At 36.6% G+C, this 21,073-nt stretch overlaps 1 protein-coding gene across 1 annotated transcript in view; it reads left to right on the forward strand.

Annotated features, from left to right (window-relative positions):
* PRKCE (protein kinase C epsilon) overlaps positions 1 to 21,073 on the forward strand; it is a 287,171-nt gene that overhangs the window by 170,380 nt on the left and 95,718 nt on the right. Inside the window, exons 3-10 of the mRNA XM_059467747.1 lie at positions 6,731 to 6,890; positions 8,041 to 8,075; positions 9,475 to 9,560; positions 11,235 to 11,367; positions 14,171 to 14,313; positions 15,480 to 15,576; positions 17,078 to 17,292; positions 18,488 to 18,661. Of these exons, the coding sequence (XP_059323730.1) occupies positions 6,731 to 6,890; positions 8,041 to 8,075; positions 9,475 to 9,560; positions 11,235 to 11,367; positions 14,171 to 14,313; positions 15,480 to 15,576; positions 17,078 to 17,292; positions 18,488 to 18,661 (1,043 nt within the window). The remainder of the gene's footprint in view (positions 1 to 6,730; positions 6,891 to 8,040; positions 8,076 to 9,474; positions 9,561 to 11,234; positions 11,368 to 14,170; positions 14,314 to 15,479; positions 15,577 to 17,077; positions 17,293 to 18,487; positions 18,662 to 21,073) is intronic.

The following is a 21,073-nucleotide window of genomic DNA, read 5'->3' on the forward strand; positions in this document are numbered from 1 at the left end:
TCCTGATAATAATTAAGTATGTAGAAAAACTTCGAATCATGTGTAAGTATTCATTGGATAGCTTTATATTTGGGTGTTTTGGTTTGGGCTTTTTTTTTTTTTAAAAAAAGGAAAGTAACAGAAGCCCTCAAACAGAAATATGTGCCTGCGACACCCCAAATCAACTCTCTGCACATCTCAAGGGAAATTTTAAAATACATATAGGCAGAATCTCTCTTTTAGACAAGAATTTAATCATTTGAAGGTAAGCATGTGTTTAAAGGCAGATACATTTGAGCCTTAGCCCATGCTACAAAGCCACCCACTATCTTTGGGATGATATACTTTAAAATGGAATTTATTCTTCACTGCATTTAGTAAATAGCTGGTGTTAGCAGACATGTCTAGACACATATCTCTTTTAAAACTCATCCATTCTGTGAGCATTTTTTTTCATTGCTTTAGTAACACTCACCATCTTTCTTTTTGTTAACAATACAGTGTTACTGAAGGATCTGATTTTCCTATCAAATCAAAAATTTCCTGTCGGATCTCCTAAATAAAGCAGATTTGAGATACAGTAGGAAAACCTGTATGCTTGTTCTTTGTTTAAGAAGTAATTTGGAAACATAATAATTCTAGAAGAAGACATAGAAAAAATTCATGCTCTTTCTATGACTGTGGTAAACTATCTACATAATTTCTGTGCTCATCAGTAACAGCTTCATTATATCATATTATAGCACTTACCTTACTTTTTTTTTTCTCTAAAATGTATGGAATTAGTTTGTTGCATGTGTTACTACTAAACAAGACTTTGCCAAAAGAAAGGATATAGAAATCTAAATATATGGGGGTGTTGAGCTTTTTGTTCATGGTGGATTTTTGTTGTTTTGGGTTGGTTTCATTTTTTTCCCCTTTAAAATAGATTAAATTCTTAAATGCAAAATCCTGTAATAATTTCTGCCTGGAGAAATCTTAATGCCAGTATATATGCTTCTACTGTACAGCCCAGAATAGAGTTTAGGAATAATCTTTGAGATCTTATTTTGATGCGTAATGATCTGGTTACACTCCATTCGGAATCCTGAGAAGTCCTGGACATTGTTTCTGCCCCTTCTCACTTTCCAACATATTTTTGGACAAATTACCTCTCCCACTTCAATCAATACCCTTCCTCTGTTTAGACATTATGTAGTGCTAAAATAAAAGCTCTATTTCAGTACATATATACTGGTTAAAGTGATCAGGCTTAAATATGATACAAAAGCAAGTTTCAGCAATGAAACCTCAGTACAACCATTGTTCCTTTGCATTTGTTGTTCATTTAGGGTCAGTTGTAATTATTAAAGGTTGATGTTAAACCAGCTAGCTCTCTGGATGGTGCTTGTAAGGTAGGGGTGACAGCAACGTGACACCCAGGAGATGGCCAGGGTGAAAAGCCCCGTGTGCCAGAAGTGCCAGGAGGGGTCAGGGTGCTCTTGCAAGGATTTACCTGGCAGCATCACCAGTTTCTGTGTTACTGTCATACATGGCCCATGCTTTGGCTTTGATGGGACAGAAGCCATTTAACTAAAGTTTAATTGGTTTTTTCCCTTCCCCAAACTGTGACAATTTGGTAAGAATCATCTGCAAATTGAGGGAAGGGATCAGCATTGCTCTCATTTAGAAGTCAGCATCATCAGCAATAAGAAACACTGGATACCCCCTCTATTTGTGTGTAAGCTCACTTGCTCTTTTTCTGCCTTATTTTTTGCATTTTTTTGGTTGTTGTCAGAGTTGTGTAAGTACTCAGAGCATTGAAGATAAGACATGGCTATGGAGGATAATCTTGTTGCAGTTAGTGCTCCACATTGAGCCCTTCTCATTCATGCTGAAGCTGTTTCAGTATGAAACAAGACCTGACATGGTTGAGCCTTTGATATTTGGTGTGCAGGTCTTACTCCCCCAGTCTTGTTTCCTTTGAAGATTGCTGAGCGTTATGCAGTACTTTCCTTTCTTTTAAATTTTAAGAAATTACTTTTAAGTTGTGACTTATAATTGATGCTTAATGGATACTGCACAATGAACAGCATTAAATGTAGTTCAGACAGCTCGTTTAAGCCTCCATTTTGCAGGTATTTATGAGTTTTGTGCAATTTTTCATGCCAGATATTTCTGACTTTTATAACACTTCCCTTAGAGCTTGGATTTAAGCATGCAAGTCTTTTGAGTCTTTAAAACTGTAGGCATTATGTATGTATGTACATATGAGTATATATAAAAGCAATTATATGCTGTTGTTTTTCAAATAACTCAAGAGTTACTCTTGGCTACAGTAAAAAGAAGTAGTGGCATTACTGGCTATGGTTTTGAAATAAAATTAGTTTTAAATTTGCCAGTTCTCAAGTACCATCGTATGAAGCCTAAACTCAATGTGCTCCACCAACAGCATACTCCATGAACACTTGGAAATTGTCATTATTTCTTACTCCATCTTTTGAAAATAAAATGTAAGAAATGCATTTAAAAAGGATAAACTGAATAGTACAGAAGACAGAAGGACTCAAAACCAAAACAGGGAACATAATGTATGTTACATAAGAAACAGCCTTTACTGAGGAAATTATAAGCCTATGTGACTATTTAGTAGAAATACCATGAGATGAAATTGTTTCTATTGAAACTTGCTAGTATTCTGACTATGAGAAATTCACTTAATTGTAACTGCTTTGCTAAGAATAGAAATGCCATGCACAGTATGCAGTATGCTAATGGTATTTTCTAGAACCTAATACATACCTCTGTAAGACTTTTAAAAATATATTTTAAAGGCCAATTTTGTTTGGGATGCTAGTATTTTCAAAAGATTGCATTGAAAACACTAGTTGTTGATACCAGACAGATGTTGGGGGTTTTCCTAAATATTCCCTGCTTTCTGCTAGCATTTACTAATCTTTGCTTTCCTGCTTGTAAATGATGAGAGATATTTGGAGAGAGCAGTGTAGCTCTGTTCTAAAGTAGGTGTCTTCAGACAGATAAATTAACATCTCTAGTATGAGTGTTCAGTATGAGATAAATGGATTTTAATTTAAATACAGACTATTGTAAGTTCTGCTAGAAATAAGTGGTTCACAACCCTGGATATGAACCAGAACAGATGTGATCATCTGCTTCTGAGTCACCTGGGGCAGTTCCTGCCTGATTTTATGCCTGTGGCCCAAAACAGCAGTGTGAATCACAGGATTGTTCAGGTTGGAAAAGACCTTCGAGGTCATCAAGTCTGCCTGTTAACCCAGCCCCTCCATGCTCAGCACTAAAGCATGTACTTAGAGCCATATGCACAGGTTTTTTGAATGCTTCCAGGAATAGTGACTCCACCACATCATGGGCTGCCTGTGCCAATGCCTGACCACCTTTTCAGTAAAAAGTTTTCCCTAAAATCCAGTCTTACACAATATACAGCAGGGTTTTGCTTGGGGACTGTGGGAAAGCATTGCTTATATGTTTATATAGGGTCACAGTGAATAAGTGACTGAACTTAACATTAACTTGAAGTTGTTGTTAAGCTTGTGGATGAGCTAATTTCTCCAGTGACTTCATCTGCTGTGATGAAAGGCTAATGTCCAGTCATCCAGTGGTCAGGCACTGTAATGTTGTTTAGCCTGGAGAAAAGGAGCCTGGAGCTTTCTGTTCTCTAGGAGGGTGGAGTGATGTGGGAGTTGGTCTCTTCTCCCAAATAACAACTGGTAGAAGAGGAAATGCTATCAAGTTGTGCCAGGGGAGGTCTAGATTGTAAACATTTCTTAACAAATTGTGTAGTGGTGTGTTAGAACAGGCTGCCTGGGGAAGTCACCCTCCTTGGAGATATTTAAAAGATGTGTAGATGTAGCAATTAGGGACATGGTTTAGTGATGGCCTTGGCAGTGCTGGGTTAGTGGTTGAACCAAGAGGTCTTAGAGGTCTTTTCCAGTCTTATTGATTCCATGATTCTGTGATTCTGCCCTGCTCCAAGCCCTCTAAATGAGTCCTGCTGCTGACTGTCAAGGTGGGGATTGCGCACAGGGTGCAGTGAGAGGTGAGGTGTTGGCAGAGCCAATGCTCTCCAACATGCAGCTCCTCTGGGCACTTCCACTCTAAAGCAGGGCACGGATTTGGCCAAGATTTGGCATGGATTTGGCCAAGTGCTGGTCTTCAGTGACAAAAGGGGAATAGCAGACTGACACAGGGACTCTTTGAGGGCAACTGGCTAATGGACCTCCAGCATTATCCAAGACAGACCAAGAAAACTACATTTTCTAACTACAGGCAGAGGATCCTTCTCACACACAGTGATGCTGTTTGTGTAGAAGTTATTTTTGATAAGCAAGGCCTGACATTTAATCTGATGCTTTCAGATGCATTGCTTGTATCTGTTTTCAAGTCAGTGCATTTCTGAAAAGGATACTGTTTCATTATATTATTTAAACTGTAAATATTAGAAGGAAAAATGTAATTTCATTAAAGAATTAAATATAGAATTGAAACTAATGCAGTGAAAGTAGGTTTAAACCTTTGCTAGTAGAAACAAAGCAAACAAACAAAAAAACCCCAGTGTCATGATACTGCTTTTATGTAGTCAAAACAAGAGGAGGATTTTACATGCTCTGTAAAATTACACGTGCTTTATCTGTGAAGAATTGCACTTAAGATGAAAAAATGAGAAAAACAGCACTGTAGACTGAATATCATATCAAATGCGTGTTGTGCTCTGTCAGAACATCTTGTTCATTACCTGTAAGCACAAAACTTTTTGGGAAACCTTTCCAGAAGAGTTGGATTTCTGGGGGGAAACCTTTCCAGAGGAGTTGGACTTTAACTTTCTCACATCCAGGTTGTGCATACTGTAGCAAAGTCTACAATCTGGATGATAACCAAAGGAGCAGATCTGTGTTAAAACAGAATTATTTCCTATAAGAGCTTTAAAAAGATTTCCAGTAGCTTTGTAAAGTCAGTAAATCATTCAAGAAGCTGAAAAAATGGATCTTTAATTGGATTTTCAATTATTTGTTACATATTCTTTGTGGAAGAGTCTTTCTCTTAAGGAGCTGTGATATTTATTAGACATTAGAGTTTTGCTTAATCCCTAAAAATGAACAAAATTGATAACATAAAATTAAACATAATTGGTAACTGGTATTTCTTATCTCTTTATTGAAGGGCAACCTACAACCATTGCTTTTAGGTTGTTCTTCAGCATAAATAAAAGGGGTAGCTTTGTGTACAAGGCTGTGTTTATTTACGGAGAACTCACTTTAGAATAGGAGTGCCACTCTGGCCATCCCACAGATGTGTCATCTTAGGGTGAAAAACAACTCTGAGTATGAAGTGTTTGTATAACATTATTGTGTGTGGAGCTTAGCCTCTTCTGTGCATAAATAAATTTGCTGTTGAGGAGTCAAGGAGTTTAGCCTTTGCTCTGCAGTGAAAGACATTGGTCTCTGTTTGTTCATCTGTGCTCTGTTTTTTTTCCAAAGATGTCCATCCATTGGCTTAATTTAAGACAATTTTCTAGAAATTCTTTAATCGATACCTTTTATATCTAAAACCCTCAAAACCAGGATTTATTCCAATGTTTGTAAAAGAATTTGAGACTTTTTTTACATTGAGTTGTTCTCAGACTTTGAATTTTCTATGTATTGTTATTAGGCACTGTACTGTTGCTTGGACAACTCAATCATGTACAGAAAAGCTTGCAGCAGACCAAAGTTGGTGTTTTTAGGCCATTGTAATAATTCACAGTAGCTGAAATTCAAAGAATGACAGGTGTTAACTGCAGATCAAAGTGTTATATGCACCAAAGTACTGAGTGCATGGATTCAGTTGGCAATGGATGACTGAATATGGTCCTCTCCAAGTCTGATAGTCTAGTTTGCCAAAGCAGGAGTGGCTCAGGGAATGTCTGTAAAGTCTGTTTTTCATTAAAAATGTTCTTTGTTGCTAATTCATCCTCAGCTTTTGCTTAATGCATGCAGAATATTATGATGGTGTTAGTGATAGTAAAAAAAAAAAACCTTAAGAAAAAGACCCACTGCACTCTGAAGATTATTTTCCCTAATGTTTTCACACTGAGTTATATCAAGTTCATTTTATACTTCCTCTACCGTTAAATATCATGTACAATTGGAATAGGAATTGATTAAGAAGAACAACTTTCTTCCTTTGAACATTTTGCTGAGCATGTATTAGTATCAAAGTGGGTTATTAAAGACTGAACCTCAGATCTCAATCAGGAATTCTAATAAGTAATCAATTCTGGATGGAGTTTTTTGTTCTGCTTGATAATACGTACTTTTACTCTGCTTTCTTACACTTGTATCAGCACTTTGTGAATGTACAAGGACATGGGGATGTTGGGATTGTTTTCTTCTCCTGGAGATCAAGTGAGGTGAAAGTCTGATCTCTTAGGAGAATCTAACTGTATAATTACTGTTAAGAAGTTGTCAGTGTGCTTGATAAAGTGTAGAGGACTTAATCCCAATTTAGCATGGATTTACAGATGAAGCTTTAAAAGAACTAGAAGTTCCTGTGCTAAGCAATGAAAACCTTTGCCCTGTGCTAATTGATGCTAAAAATGAATAAAAATTACGCAAAACTTAAGGAAGTTATTTTGCACTGCTGGGTACAGAGGATTATTTTTATTTTTGAAAAATACCTACCTCTGCATAGCATTTGAGTTTCCCCAGACCTGTGTGTGTGACAGCAGTGCTGATTGTTTCTCCCTGTGTTGCAGCCCCCAAGGACAATGAAGAGCGTGTGTTCCGCGAGCGGATGCGCCCCAGGAAGCGCCAGGGTGCCGTGCGGCGCAGGGTGCACCAGGTCAATGGACACAAGTTCATGGCCACCTACCTTAGACAGCCAACGTATTGCTCGCACTGCAGAGACTTCATATGGTATGCAGCACCTTTGGCTTTGCTTTCTTTGCAACTTTGAGTTGGGGAGCTGGCACACCTTCCTGTCTCACGGCAGTGAAAGTGGTATACAGCAGCTTCTTTTCCTCTTTATTTTGACATTTACCTGTCAACAGCATTGCAGATGATAACAGAAGGCTGTTAAACCTCCATCACAAATATCAGAATTGGTTGTATTTGGGGTTCTTCTCCTTTGAGCCACAAAGTTCCTTATTTCCCTATCTAATGCACACTAAATTCCAGGTAGACAACCAGTCTAATATTATGGAAGAACTAAGTATAGATTCAGACTTTGATATTAGACCTTTACATTTTGTCACAATGACGGAATTATTTGTTACATGATTAAGAATCACCTCTAAGAAATGCAAAGCTTCTTTGCATCCCACTGAAGTTAATGGAATATCAAATGGAAGAGTTGATGGAATAACTTCTAATGACACAGAGATTTTGGTGCTCAGTGTACAGGGTCTTTTTTATTACAATGTACAGCAAGAACTCCCTTTTAGAAAATATGCATTATTTTGAGTATTTTGATTTTTCAGATAGGGAGAAGTGGTGGAGACATTCAGTTTTCAGTTGTTTTTAAGGAACTCCTGATATTTTCCAAAGTGACCTAGAGATACTGATTTGCACAGAAGACCTGATGTGATCGAGAGTAAATATTTCTTAGGAGTGTGTAATAAATTGGTCTTTCTCAATGTAAAATGACATGAGATGTGCATAAACTCAACTGCATTCTTCTAAAAAGTGCCTGGGGGTTGTATTTTTTGTTGGCTAAGGTGATTTCAAATAATACTGACAAATGCAATCTGTCTATTTAGAGGTCCGCTTGGTGATGATTTACCATTTTTTCTCCTTTTCATGCACCTTTTGGCTTTGTCTCTTGCACTGTAGTAAATCTGTCTGTACTTCTGACTGCCTTCATGATTTCTCATCCTTTCTGTTACCTCTCAGCACCTGAAATGTTCCTACTTGGACCTGATCTCAGTCCAGGCATGCAGTTATCAGATGATTGGTTATGAAAAGCTTTTCTTTAAACATGTGCACGTCTAGTAAAGGGAAGGAAAAGATATTTTCATTTTTAAGAATATTTCCTCTTCATTTTCTAAAATACTTTATTATTTTTCAGGGGTGTAATAGGAAAACAGGGATACCAATGTCAAGGTAAGAGATATTCTACATAAGGACAGTTTAAATATATTTATTATGTTATATAAGTAATAAGATATTTTTATCAGGCATCATAAATATACGAGGCTAAGTATTTAGCACATTATAATCAGAATAAGTTTGTCTCAACAAGTATACAATGTTTGCACTGAGTCACAGTAATTGTTTTCAAAACTGTTGGTCTTAAGCATTATTTATGAAGTAGGACTTCAGCAAACAGCCCTGAACATCAGATCCCAGATATATCTTCATGTGTATCCATCTAGGGAACCATATCTGCGGATCTTGGCTTCTTCAATTTTCAAGTCTTGCATTTTAAAAATGAGAGCTCTTTATTCTGCTTAAGATTCTGTGTTTAAAAATTCCAGGTAATTGCCAAGACTGTAGTTTAAATAGATGAGATAATTATAGAGGTCATCATTAGAGAAGGTTATAGCAAAGACTGCACAAGTGCTTCATTTTCATCTCCCATTTTTCAATTCAATTTTTTGTACTCCTACTTCTTTATGCCTCTTGGGATGATGTGTTAGTACTTAACTCTCATCTAACAGGTAGAAACCATCAAGTTAGTGATGATTTTTCAGTTACAAAAGACTTGCTGCAATCTCATTTTAAATAAGTAAATACCATTTTTTATAGATCTTTACATGCTATAGTAACAATTACTGTATTAACACACAGAGCTATCTGGTGTGGAGAGGTACCTTGACTTCTGATCTAATATTTTTTTCTCACAACAACAACCAAAATTGGAGGAAGTGAGATTTGTTACTTCACTATAACAGTTTTTACTTTGCTTAATGACCTTGAATTTTATGGTATGATAGACCTAGTAATTATTTATCTTATCTGTCGTATCTGCAAATGTTATTCATTGATTAAGTAATCAGGATGCATATTGGCAAAACATTTTTTCCTCCTGAAACCTTTTACTGCTATCAACTTAGGATAATGCGTTACAAAAAGAATATTTGACTTTTTTTTCTATTCTTTTGACTTTTACAATGACTTATCTTCTTATCTGTTTTCTTTTAAAAGCTCTTTAAACAGGAATTGTTTTTGTTATTGTGTCTCGTAATGTGGAGATCATGGACTTCATCAGATAAACAAATCACATATGTAAAAATTGAGAAAAATTGTGGTTAACATTTCAGAAGTTAATTTGTAGTTTTGCGGATGAGATATTTGGCAGATATGCTTTAGTTATCTTAAAATTCTTTGGTCTTTTGAAAGTCCATTGTCTTCTGTTTTTGTAAACCAACTTATTTCATAGGACTCACCAGTCACTTGCACACTTTCAAGTCCCAGTGGTTCCAGTCTTCTGAGATCAGACTTCTGCTTTAAAATTAATCATCATGAAAACTCATTCTTTTATCTGTTTTTGTCTTTCTAGTTTGCACTTGTGTAGTTCACAAGAGATGCCATGAACTTATAATAACGAAGTGTGCTGGCTTAAAAAAACAGGAAACTCACGATGAGGTAAATGTTTATAAATTAATTTTTCTATGTAAAATTCTGTCTTTGATCTGTTCAAAATAATATTATCTCCGCTGTTGAATCAATAGATGCTACAGACTTTTTTGTGCCCTTCTGGTCATTTTGTGGTACTTTGGAATGCTAGATTGCTATCAGTTTCATTTACATGGAAATTATCATACAGAAACTTATTTCGAACTGGATTACTTTTTGTAACATCTGAGCTCAGTTTCAGAGAGCTCTTTCCACTCCTTTTCACTTTTAACATTCTCTCTCCATTTCTGAGTTAATACAGTTCTTGTTAGTTTAATTCAGAAGCAGCAGGCTGGGATCCCTCATTCCCAGGCTGCATTTTGTGTGGCTCAGCCATCAGCGGCTGATCAGAGACTGGGATGCTTGGGTGGGTATCTGACACCAACATAAACAACTGACCAGAATTTGCCTGCAGTCTCACCTCAACAAAGACTGCATCCAAACTGTCAAAATGTGATTATGTTTTTTAAAATAGTTTCAGCCCTCAGGTATAAACAGCAAATGTTTTTCTTTACACAGAAGCTTTTGGGTTGTGCTTCAACAGAAAAGCAAATGTATGCTCACTGGCCTGCTGTGTGCAGCAGCAAGGGCCTGCTGTCTTTCACCACAGGCTTAGGTGAGGTGGTCCTTGGGTGATCACAGTTCCTTGGACACACAAAAAAACCTACATTTCATAATTTTATTCGCTAAAAACCTACATTCATAGGATTGAAAAAGCCTGCCTTTAAGTTACAAATCAGAGTTGTATGTAATGGGGCAGTTGTAATCTACTCTTTAGACTTCAGCATGAGTTTGACTGAGGCACTAACTCATGATCTCATTTTTTCTGTGCAATTCACTAGCATTGTCCTTACTGGGACCATTCTGTAATACCAGGTCCACAACCAGTATTTTGCATCCAAAATGTGGTCACATGCATACAATTGTGATAAAGGACTGTGTTGGGCTAGTGCTGGTTTTGTGTAGTACTCACAGGAATATACAGGTTTATATTGTGCAGGTTTATATTCCCAGGCTCCAGGCTGGTGGAGACTTGCATACTTTGCTGATGGTCTCATTGTTTAGAAGGGGTACTAGATCACTGGAGAAAAGCCAGCGGTAATAGTAAGGGGAAGGAAAAACATGAAAATAAATCTCCTGCAGTGCAATGGCCACTCTGAAAACTTATCAATTACATCCTTTAATTAGTAAATAATCATACCTTGGAATCCCTGAACACAACAGGTTATCATTGTCATTATCATGATCCAAAGAAGAGTGAGATATGAAAAGGTAAAGCATTTATGATATATTTCTTTTTCTAGTCCTGTATTAGTTTGGCCTCGTGTTCCTAAAACAATTGGGAGTGACTTCCTTGCCTTCCACATTGAGATCTTTCCTGATAGCTATGTATTTGTTGTTCCCAAAAGTACTAGGAAGTAGACTTTAGTCTTTATCTCTTGGACAGCAGCAGCCCTTCCCCCTCTTTTCCCCAGATAAAGTAGTGAAAAGAATTCTGGAGTGTGTCTAATGTGATGGTCATCATCTGGGCACAGATCTATTTCATCTCATTTGAATTCTGTTTCAAAATGCAGCAGGGCCTCAGCATACACTGATTGCAAAGAAATTAATTAAAATGAAATATGCTGTGCTGTCCTTTTTCAGCAAGTGGGATCCCAGCGTTTCAGTGTCAACATGCCTCACAAGTTCAGCATTCACAATTACAAAGTGCCCACCTTCTGTGACCACTGTGGTTCATTGCTCTGGGGTCTTTTGAGACAAGGTTTACAATGCAAAGGTAAGGCACCACTTCAGAGCTTTTCTTTTTCTTTGTGAGTGACTTGGAGACTTGGAAAGACTTCATGTCACTATGTTAGCATGTACAGAAGTAAATAGAAAATAAGTAGTGGAGCAATGTAAGGATTTCCATTATGGTTAGAACATGGTCCTTACCCTGTAGGCAGCACCAGTCAGTAACAGATGCAGAGGTCAGACATTAAGAAACACATTTTGCACTCACTCCTCTGTAGGTTTATTGCCACTCAGGATATTAGAAGTTAACAGAAAATGATGAGCATGACAATTTGCATATCTTCCATTTATATGCCTTTTGTGTTTTCAGGTTTGTTAAACTTTTTAAACATCAATATTCCATCTACTTTTCCCTTTAATGCCATTTTCAAAAATTGCTGGTTTGTATTGGTTACAGTATGTAGAACCCGTCCTGTGTCCCCATGTCCAGAATATGAAATATTCTAATATCCAACTAAATCATCCTTTGTGATGGTCTGCTTAGCCCCTCTATTCCAGAAAATAAAGGATTCACCATGTTCTGCCACTTAAGGACTGTGTATTCTGTACAGGATCTGTATGTGAAAATAAGGCTGGAAGGGGCATTTGTATAATTTTAGTTGTCAGAAATGTTGGATTCCATATCTCATTATTTCAAGCAGATTTACATAAAGGGTGAGAAAAGAGTACAAACAATTGTAAACCAAAGTAATATTTTAGAAGTGGTTAATAAAATACTTCCATTTGTAGGTGGAAGGAAATGATGTAATGAAGGAAATTATTATCAAGTTCTTAGAAAGTAGTGCCTAATAGAATAGTGCCATTTTAATTTTGTTATGCCTCAGGAACCTATGGATAGGTCCATCCTCATAAATACAAAAATCATGTACACTTCTCAACAGCAGAAGCGTGGGGTCACATGTATAAATATTTTATCTATAAAACTATATCCTTTGCAGTGCTTAGGGTGACACATAACTATAGGTGAAGGTCAGACCTGATGTTTCATGTCACAAGTTGCTGAGTAGCAAGGGAAAGAAGAGATTTCTTTCACAGCAAAGTTATACACAATGAGACTTCTGAAGTTCAAGCCTTCTCTTGTGGTTCCAGCCAGTGAACAGTGAGGAAATCTTAGGCTCTAAATGCTGTTACTTTGCAGCTATTGAAGATTTTGCTCAAACGCTGTCTTAATTATGATGGGGATGTGTTCAGTGAAGACTTTTCAATTAAATCTGGGCTTTTTTCTCCATTCTTTTTTTTTTTTTTTTAATCCAGAGTTATAGTATCTCTCTACCTAATCTGGACATTCATGAGTTCTCTTTCATATACTAACTCAAGTACCATACTGTTGATAACTGTTGTTTCTCATACTGTGTAGCAGATGCCTAGAAACAATAGTGCAGAGAGTCGATGTTGCTTTCTCCCCGTTCATAAAATTATTGCCTATAAAAATGCTGTGTTCTCTGCATGAAATCTAGAACTCAGCTGAACTGAAAACATCATTTTCTCTGTGCTTGGTTTTCTCTCTTTAACAAGTGCTTCTTCAGAGGTGTACTTCCTTGCCCAGTGTGGTTATTAACACTATGAGTATACAACAGAGATTTATTCTTCTTCAGGTTTTTTTCACTGGTTATTCCTGTGCATCTTTTTGCAGCAGGAAAATTTTGTGTAGTCCCACCTTATGTATGTATTTTACAAAACACATACGTAAAGTGGGACTGCACAAAATTTTTCTGCTATTTCAAGCAATTTGGCTCCTCTATGTCCACTTCTATGGTTCCTAGCTCAAACATTTTACCTACTGCTGAGGTTTTGTCACTGAATATAGATTCATTGGAAATACCATGTTTAGCTGTTTCTTTTTGCTCTTCTTGTGAGCTAAAACATATTTAAAAAGGAAAGTCACCAGCCTTCTGAAGTGCATGGTTATGGCCAGATTCAGTGCCTCGGTATACTCTAAGTGGCAAATGTGTTTTTTTAGCGGCTGTACAACGAAAGCTTTATTGATGAAAAATATAATGAAATGTAACTTTATAAATACATATTTTTATGTTTTCTTTTTCTCTAAAAATAAAGACGTGATAAATTTGAACAATTGAATATTAGTCTAGGATTTAATCACACTTGCAGCTGTGCTCTCTTTATGCCTTGCTCCACAAGAGGGCACTGAAGTCTCAGATAAAATAGGTCATCTCCTAACAAATCCGCAGTCCCCGAGTTTTAATGGAGCTGTGTTCTTGCCTCTGCCCCATAATCTGGAAGCAAAGTAACCTTTTTCTTCTCCTCATAATAATATAATAGTTTCAGGAGATTTAAGGGAACGAGCTTAGTAACAGGATTGCCATATAAATAAAGTAGGTGTTTAACCCTTAATTTTTATTAAAACTTAAAGTGCTGTCAGTTTTATGGCTGCCTACATTAGAAGCTAATCTACTTCAGTAAAATAGTGTAAGAAGCAATAATACATAAGAATTTAATGTTGTACTTTCCATAGTGGACAGTTAAAATCCAAGATCTGAAGGAATTTTCTTCTAATTCAAATTAGTTTAAGAGTTTACAATATCATTTGCTAGTGTCATTTGTTCTTGTGTCTGTTCTGGGCACTGTATGAAAATACAACTCTATATTATCATATCAGAAGAATGATAATCAGGCTAATAACTTTAGCATTGAAGTATACCTTCAAATTCAGCTAAGTGTTTTCCTACTGAGATTGTATTTGTTTGAAAAAGTTATTGATAGGTTTATATAAGGCAAATGCATGCCAAGATAGTATTTAATTTACTGTATTACTGTGTGTTTCATTGCAGTTTGCAAGATGAATGTACATCGACGCTGTGAAACAAATGTGGCACCAAACTGTGGAGTGGATGCTAGAGGCATAGCTAAAGTACTTGCAGATCTTGGAGTCACTCCAGATAAGATCACTAATAGTGGGCAAAGGAGGAAAAAGGTAATTTTACTACATATTGTCACATTTTAAAAAATCAGAGAAGTATGACTGTATTGTAACTTGATTGGTTGGGATTCAATCCTACTCAAATGACTTGCACAGTAATTTTTTTGTATGTCAGTACAGACCTAAGACTTTGAGTTTTGTTTTGTAAGTGTAAATCACCTATTCTGAACTTTGGTATGAAATTCATTTTGACCTGGTACAATGTTGCCGATCTTGAGTGTATAATTTCTGGAGGGATTTTGAGGAAGGACATTTGACAGACAGACAATGTCTGGCAACAGTTAAAAACATAAATGCCTGTTATGGCATCAGAATTGGCATTGAATAATTGATTAATTGATTGATTGGCAGACAGCACTGCTCCATAGTGTTGTAAATGTTGATAAACAAGCAATGTGCTGATTCTCATGAAGAGGAGACGTTTGCCAGATTACAGTTCTGGAGTTATCATGCCTTTTGTAGGAAAAACCAGGCTGTTGTAGAAATAAAAAGCATAGGTCACCCCAAGTGCATCCGAAACTGGTGCAGTTATCCCTGAGTGATGATGTGTATCCTGGATGACAATGAGTCCACACTTTGTATTTCTGTTTGCATGATTGCCACAACAGACTCATTGGTCTCACAGAAAAAGGCAATTTGGGCCATAATTTCTTTAAACATTGACAGTTGCTTCTGTTCATTTTCCTGCTTATTGCACACTGGGATCCCTTGTAAGCTGTTTCAAAATGTTACAGAAATGTAGGAAACTCCAGAATGAGTTAATTGATCTGACACTCCTGGGAAAAGGTGTTGCCATGGTGTTACTGTGTGAGGTAATTTGCAGTGCTTGCTGATACATATGCAGTTAAATATATTTACTGGGTGAATTTGAATACAGACTCAATGTGGCGTCTCAAAACTTTCCCACTCACTGGGTATATACACTAAATTTATTTCATCCTAAGAACCTGCTTTCCTTTCAGTTGCCTGCTTTTTCTCTCTTTGTACCATGGCTTCCATTTAGTGTGATGCCATCTCCTGTATGGCTGAGGTTCTGCCAGTGGGAATCCACAGGGGTAGAAGATCTTCACTTTTCTTCATCGTTCTACCTCTGAACTAAAGTTGTTGAATTACATTTCCTCATGGCACAGGAAGATCACCCCTTTTGGAATTGTTCTTAGCTAATTGCAGGTGCAGAGACTCAACCACCGGTTCCGGGATGTGCGTCGTCAGAAGAAGATAGATCGAAATCAGCACCAACATCTCCATGTGATCAAGGTCAAACAGATCCTTTTATTTCCTATCTAACATATTTTGTCACACATGTTCCTGTAGTAAAAAATAAATCTATGATCATGAGCCTCTGTAGATGCAAATCAATAAAGCAGTTACCACCAGAAATTAAAGCATTTAAAGTTATGAACTGTAAAATCTTTTTAAAAAAGACTTGTTTTTCATTTAATTTAAATCTGTGAAATTAGGTGGCTTTTAAAGGGAAAATTATAAAACAGTCATCTTAAGAAATTATTAAGTTTACTACATGGGTCCTTGTGAACAAAATATATTTATGGAAGTAGTTTATATATTCTGTTGTAAGACTGGAAAATGTTTTAAATAGTAACACAGAACTTGAGAGAGAGCCTTTATTTACCTGAAAACCCATCCGTTAATAAATTTTTGAGATAAAATTGACTCCTTGTAGTTCCATGTTGAACATTTGTAATAATAAAAACTTCCATCTAGACAGGCTATGCTAGCATGTCCATGTGATCTCTAGAGGCTTCTTAAAACCATGTTTCCTTTCAGCAATTTATTTTATGCATAGGTTGGGACACAGGCATTTTAATCTTCCCTGATATGACCTGATTTCATTGAGCTGAGCTGATAGACAGAATGTGTATTTCAGCAGCATTTTTTGAGTCTGATTGAATTGTTTTTAAAAATTAGAAATCTGTGACCTTTGAATCCAGAACTGAGTTAAATTTGTCAACCTTTTGATTTCACAAAACATTATTTTCATAAAATCATTATTTTTTAAAATATCTGATGCTTTGTTTAAAATAAGAACAAAGATTTTTGTCTAAATTCTCTCTTTGATTTGACATTTATAGCTGTGCAGTAAAGTTGTTGTTTCCAAGGCCATCAGGCAGAAGTACCATGCCGGAGCCTGGGGCAGACCCTGAGGACTGTTAGTCACCAGGACTCTCTGTATTTAATACTGAGAAACCTTCAGAACCATTTAGCAGATCTACACAATTGCTGCTTGAAGCAGCACTAGGAAGTGGTCAAACACTTTATTGGCAGGCATCTGATAACAGCTGGAGCTGAATAAGATGCTCCATTCATGTTGATTTCAAGGAGTGGGACGCCCAACTGTCCTTTGAACTTTTGGAGACACAGCTCTAAAATGCTTAAGCAGGAAGATGAGTAAGTGCTGCAGGAAGATAGGGATATTCAAAACAAAGTGCTTCTCTGTGGTACAGGAACACCCAAAGTCACTAGAACAACTATTTGGCTACTATTCTGACTTATCTTTCAAGTTTTGGATATGTCATCTTCTTAAGTTCATTTTAAAAGGCCACCCTTCCTGTTAGAGCAGGGGTTTGGCTGATTACTGTAAGGTGGAGAAGCAGTTTGCTAAATATGTGTTCTTAACCACAGAGTGCTCTTGAACACAGCATTCAGAGATGATGGGTGTCCCTTCCCATGCTGATACAGACTAACACAGGCTGGTCTTCTGACAGTTGGTCAAAACTAACTTTTCCTCACATTTCCACAGAAATCAAAGAGCTGGAAAACAACATTAGGAAAGCATTATCTTTTGACAATCGGGGAGAGGAACACAGAGCAACAGCTACAACATCAACAGACAACCAGCTTAACAAACCTGGGGAGAATGGTGAAAATGGGGAGGTCAAACAGGCCCAGAGCAAGAGAATAGGTCTTGAAGAGTTCAACTTCATCAAAGTATTAGGAAAAGGCAGCTTTGGAAAGGTGGGTAGTTTTTCTCTTCCCCTTCTTTTCTTTTTTTTTTTTTTTAAGCTAGTGTTCAGGGGTGGTTTTGACTGTACCGATTTGGAAGTGTTCATATTGACATTCAGGAAGCGCTTCCAGCCTAGGGGTTTTCTTTTACCCAATAGATCAAAAGTATCAGTCTCCTGATGAGCTGGCCTTCTCTGCTTTAGCTCACTTTGTTAACTACAGTCGAGCCTTTTGGAACAAAATGTCAGTGGTTCATTAGAGCTACATACATACTGTTCAACAAAATTGCTTGTGGTCAAGCAGGAAAAATCAGGTCAGGAGTAATGCTGTGGGGTTAATTCACTTTCTTGATAATTCCCAGTTCAAGTTTACTTAATTCACAGAACATTGTGCATGCTTGTTTTTCCTCAGTGGGTGTGTTCAGAGCTGGAGGAAGCAGAACTGAAGCATTTCCACTCAGATATGACAGTGCTGCCCAAAATACAGTGTAAGCAGCAGAGATGTAACTCACCAGAGCTCCCATAGTAGGGAATTGGTGAGGGTGAAAGGGACATTGCTGTGTTTAGAGGGCTTGCAGGTTTTCTTTCCACACTGCTGTGCACGATGGAATCAAAGAGGAGGACTGAAATATGATTCTGTTTCAGAAGTACACTCTTCCTTCCTTGATATTACGGGAACTTCACATGCAGGGAACAGGGTGAAGCAGTTCTTTTGTGTCCCTGTTTTCTAATCCTTTCTCTGAAGAGTGTCCTGGCTCCAAGCCAGAAGTGACCTTAAACAGAATATAGGGCCTGAACCTTAAACAATAGTAGTAGTTAAAATCAACAACTTGAAAGCAGCTGGAATGGTAACTTTGGATTGTATACAAAGTCCATCACACTCAAATCTCACTACCAGAAGTGGGAGATAAAAGTGGGAAATAAATTTCTGTTTTACATCAACTTCCTTGTTTAGTTTTTGAGACCTCACTAATACATACTCATTAAGATACTTGACTAATAAACAGAACAGATACATTCTGTTTCAAATTTAAAGAATTTAGAGGTGTATGCTTCTAAAATTACAGTACTTTTTATTTTATAACTTGCAGCTTCATTTAGGCAAGTATGTAACAATCTTTCTATTTTCAGGACAGTCAAACTCATATGAAACCCTGCATTTATGGCATCTGTTGTCCATACGTAAAGAGAATTTTTCTTTGGTTTAGGTAATGTTAGCTGAGCTAAAAGGAAAAGATGAAGTATATGCAGTGAAAGTCTTGAAGAAAGATGTCATACTTCAAGATGATGATGTAGACTGTACAATGACAGAAAAGAGAATTCTGGCATTAGCACGGAAACATCCATATTTAACACAACTTTACTGCTGCTTCCAGACAAAGGTAAGCTACATGAGTCTTTTACCAGCTTCTGCCCAAGGAATAACATTGATTATTTCCAGATTGAAAGAAAGCAGCATTAAAAGTACAGCAATATTTTGAAAATATTTCTGGTAAGTTTTTTTGCCATTTCAGTGGTATTTTACAGGAGCATTGGCTGCTGCTGAAAAGCATAACTACTATTACCTTGTAAGTACCAGGAGATGGCAGTAAATGAGTTAAAAAATTTTAAAAATCCACATGCATAAAATGCACAAAAATGGCATCTACTGAAGTGCCATTTTCTGTTTCTTTGGTACATTAATAGGGCGTATCACTTGTTGAATTAAGTCCAAATGTTTTTAGCATCCAGTGTGGAATACTTGTGTGTAGAATTGCAGAAAAGCAATGACTAAAAGATCTTCCAGCAAAATTGTTAGGAAAGATAAATAGTACAGTGGGAAAGCCATAGGAAAATGGCTAGCAGGATCAAGATTATGGTGGCTTGAATATATAAACAGCAAACACTTAATAGGTTTATACAGTTCTTAAAATAGTGAAAATGTGCTAGGATTTTATATGCTTTGAAGTTGGCACAAGCAGTGGCCCAGGAAGGCATGTATGTCTGTGGAGGGTGTTTCACATTCAGAATTTTATTATGTGTGAACATACTCTTAAAATGTCTTAACATATTATTTTAAAATTTATAACTAGAATTAAGCATGTTGTTTCAGATGAAAGAAGTTATTAAGGGATTGTAGTGGGGTGAAGTATAAACTCTGTGAACAGAAAGGGACTTTTAGGACTGAGTGCACTCCTTGGAGTGTAAATAAATATATCAGCAGCCTGATGTGAACCATGTGTCAGAACATTGGTGAAGATCAGTAGTACATAAAGTAAATTATGACAGAAGATTCTCCTGCTACTCCTCTGATTTCCTGGAGATTCCTTTCCTTTTGTATTTTTGGTCTGCTCTTTTCTCTTTTGTACCATGCCTTCTGCCTTCCTCCTTGCTCTCCAAAGCCTTTCATCAAAGATATTCAGAAGTTTTTCTCACTGCCTTCTCTCTTCCTAGATCTCTTAACAGAGAAAAACTGCATTTTGTGGCTTTTCTTGAGCTCAGAAGAACTCATACTGAAGTGGTTTATAGTTACAAGTCGTAGGCCAGCATCTCTTATCAAACAATCAGAACTACACCAAGTGATACCTAATCAAATTAAAAATCCATAGTTGAAAAATTGAAGGGTTTTCCTGAGCATGTCATATGAAAAATTTACAAATAATTCTTTCTAAAGGAATGAAAATACCAAATACCAAAATATATGAAAAAGCAAAAGCAATATGTCTGCTAAGAGTCCATATGATTTATGAATGGCAACAAATGAAAATGTACCAAGTAAATTAGTCACTGAATGATTTTCTCAGGCTCAGTAGAAAATCAGGTAGAGAAACTTGCTTGAACAAACATATTCTGTGGTTAAAATAGCTTCATTGAGACAAAGGCTGTAGTACAATGAGTTTTAAGTGTGTTTCAAGTAGTATATAGTTACTTACACTGCTATTGTGTGCCATGGCATGGTGGCTGTACTTTGCAGAACTGGTCCCTGAAGTGATCATGCTGGAATTAAATTTTACATTTCAAGTAGAACGTATTTGTTGTATACATCCAGACTTAATGGGAAGGTTGAGTCAGTATCCATTGTCAAAGCACTCAGAGGTTGTATTTATGTAATGAGATTACTTGCTTTGTTCCTCTTCCACAAAAATGCAGATGTAGAAGTTTGACTTTGTATGCTGCAGTGTTGTCCTTCAGCAATCAGCTGAAGACATTGCAGAAAATTTGCCTAATATGCTTTTTACAGTAAGTACGTTTCAGTATTATTTATTTTTTACATGGAGCAGACTTTTCATTAGTGTCACTTACTGAATGAATCTGTTATTACCACAGCAAGTAAGGGATAATATTTTAAATTACTTTGGAATACAGATATTGTGCCAAATAATGCCTAACACTGACATATATTATGTGTCATACATTAAATGCACATATATAATGTACACATATAATGTACCTTAATGTACACATACCTGTACACACATTATATGTGTGGTTTTAGCCCTATATATCTAATTTCTTTTAACAATTCCATCTAGCTTCCTTTCTTTACAGAAATACTCTTGGGACTGGTATTTCTCATGTTCCTGCTTAATACAAAAGCAAAGTTTGATCAAACAAATTTGCTTAAAGCTCATCAAAAAATGAGCCACTACTGCCCCCCCAATCAACATTTTAGATCTATTTAAAAATATATAATTTGTTTTGAGTACTTCAGGAATAGTTTTGAAATATGCTTCAGTGATCTGGAAGTTGAGAGAGTTCCAAAGCTTGGAATAAAGTGTGCAAAGGTGATAGAGGATGTTTTGTCTCCAATAGTT

This window comes from Ammospiza nelsoni, chromosome 3, assembly GCF_027579445.1.
Source record: "Ammospiza nelsoni isolate bAmmNel1 chromosome 3, bAmmNel1.pri, whole genome shotgun sequence".
NCBI classification, from domain to species: domain Eukaryota; kingdom Metazoa; phylum Chordata; class Aves; order Passeriformes; family Passerellidae; genus Ammospiza; species Ammospiza nelsoni.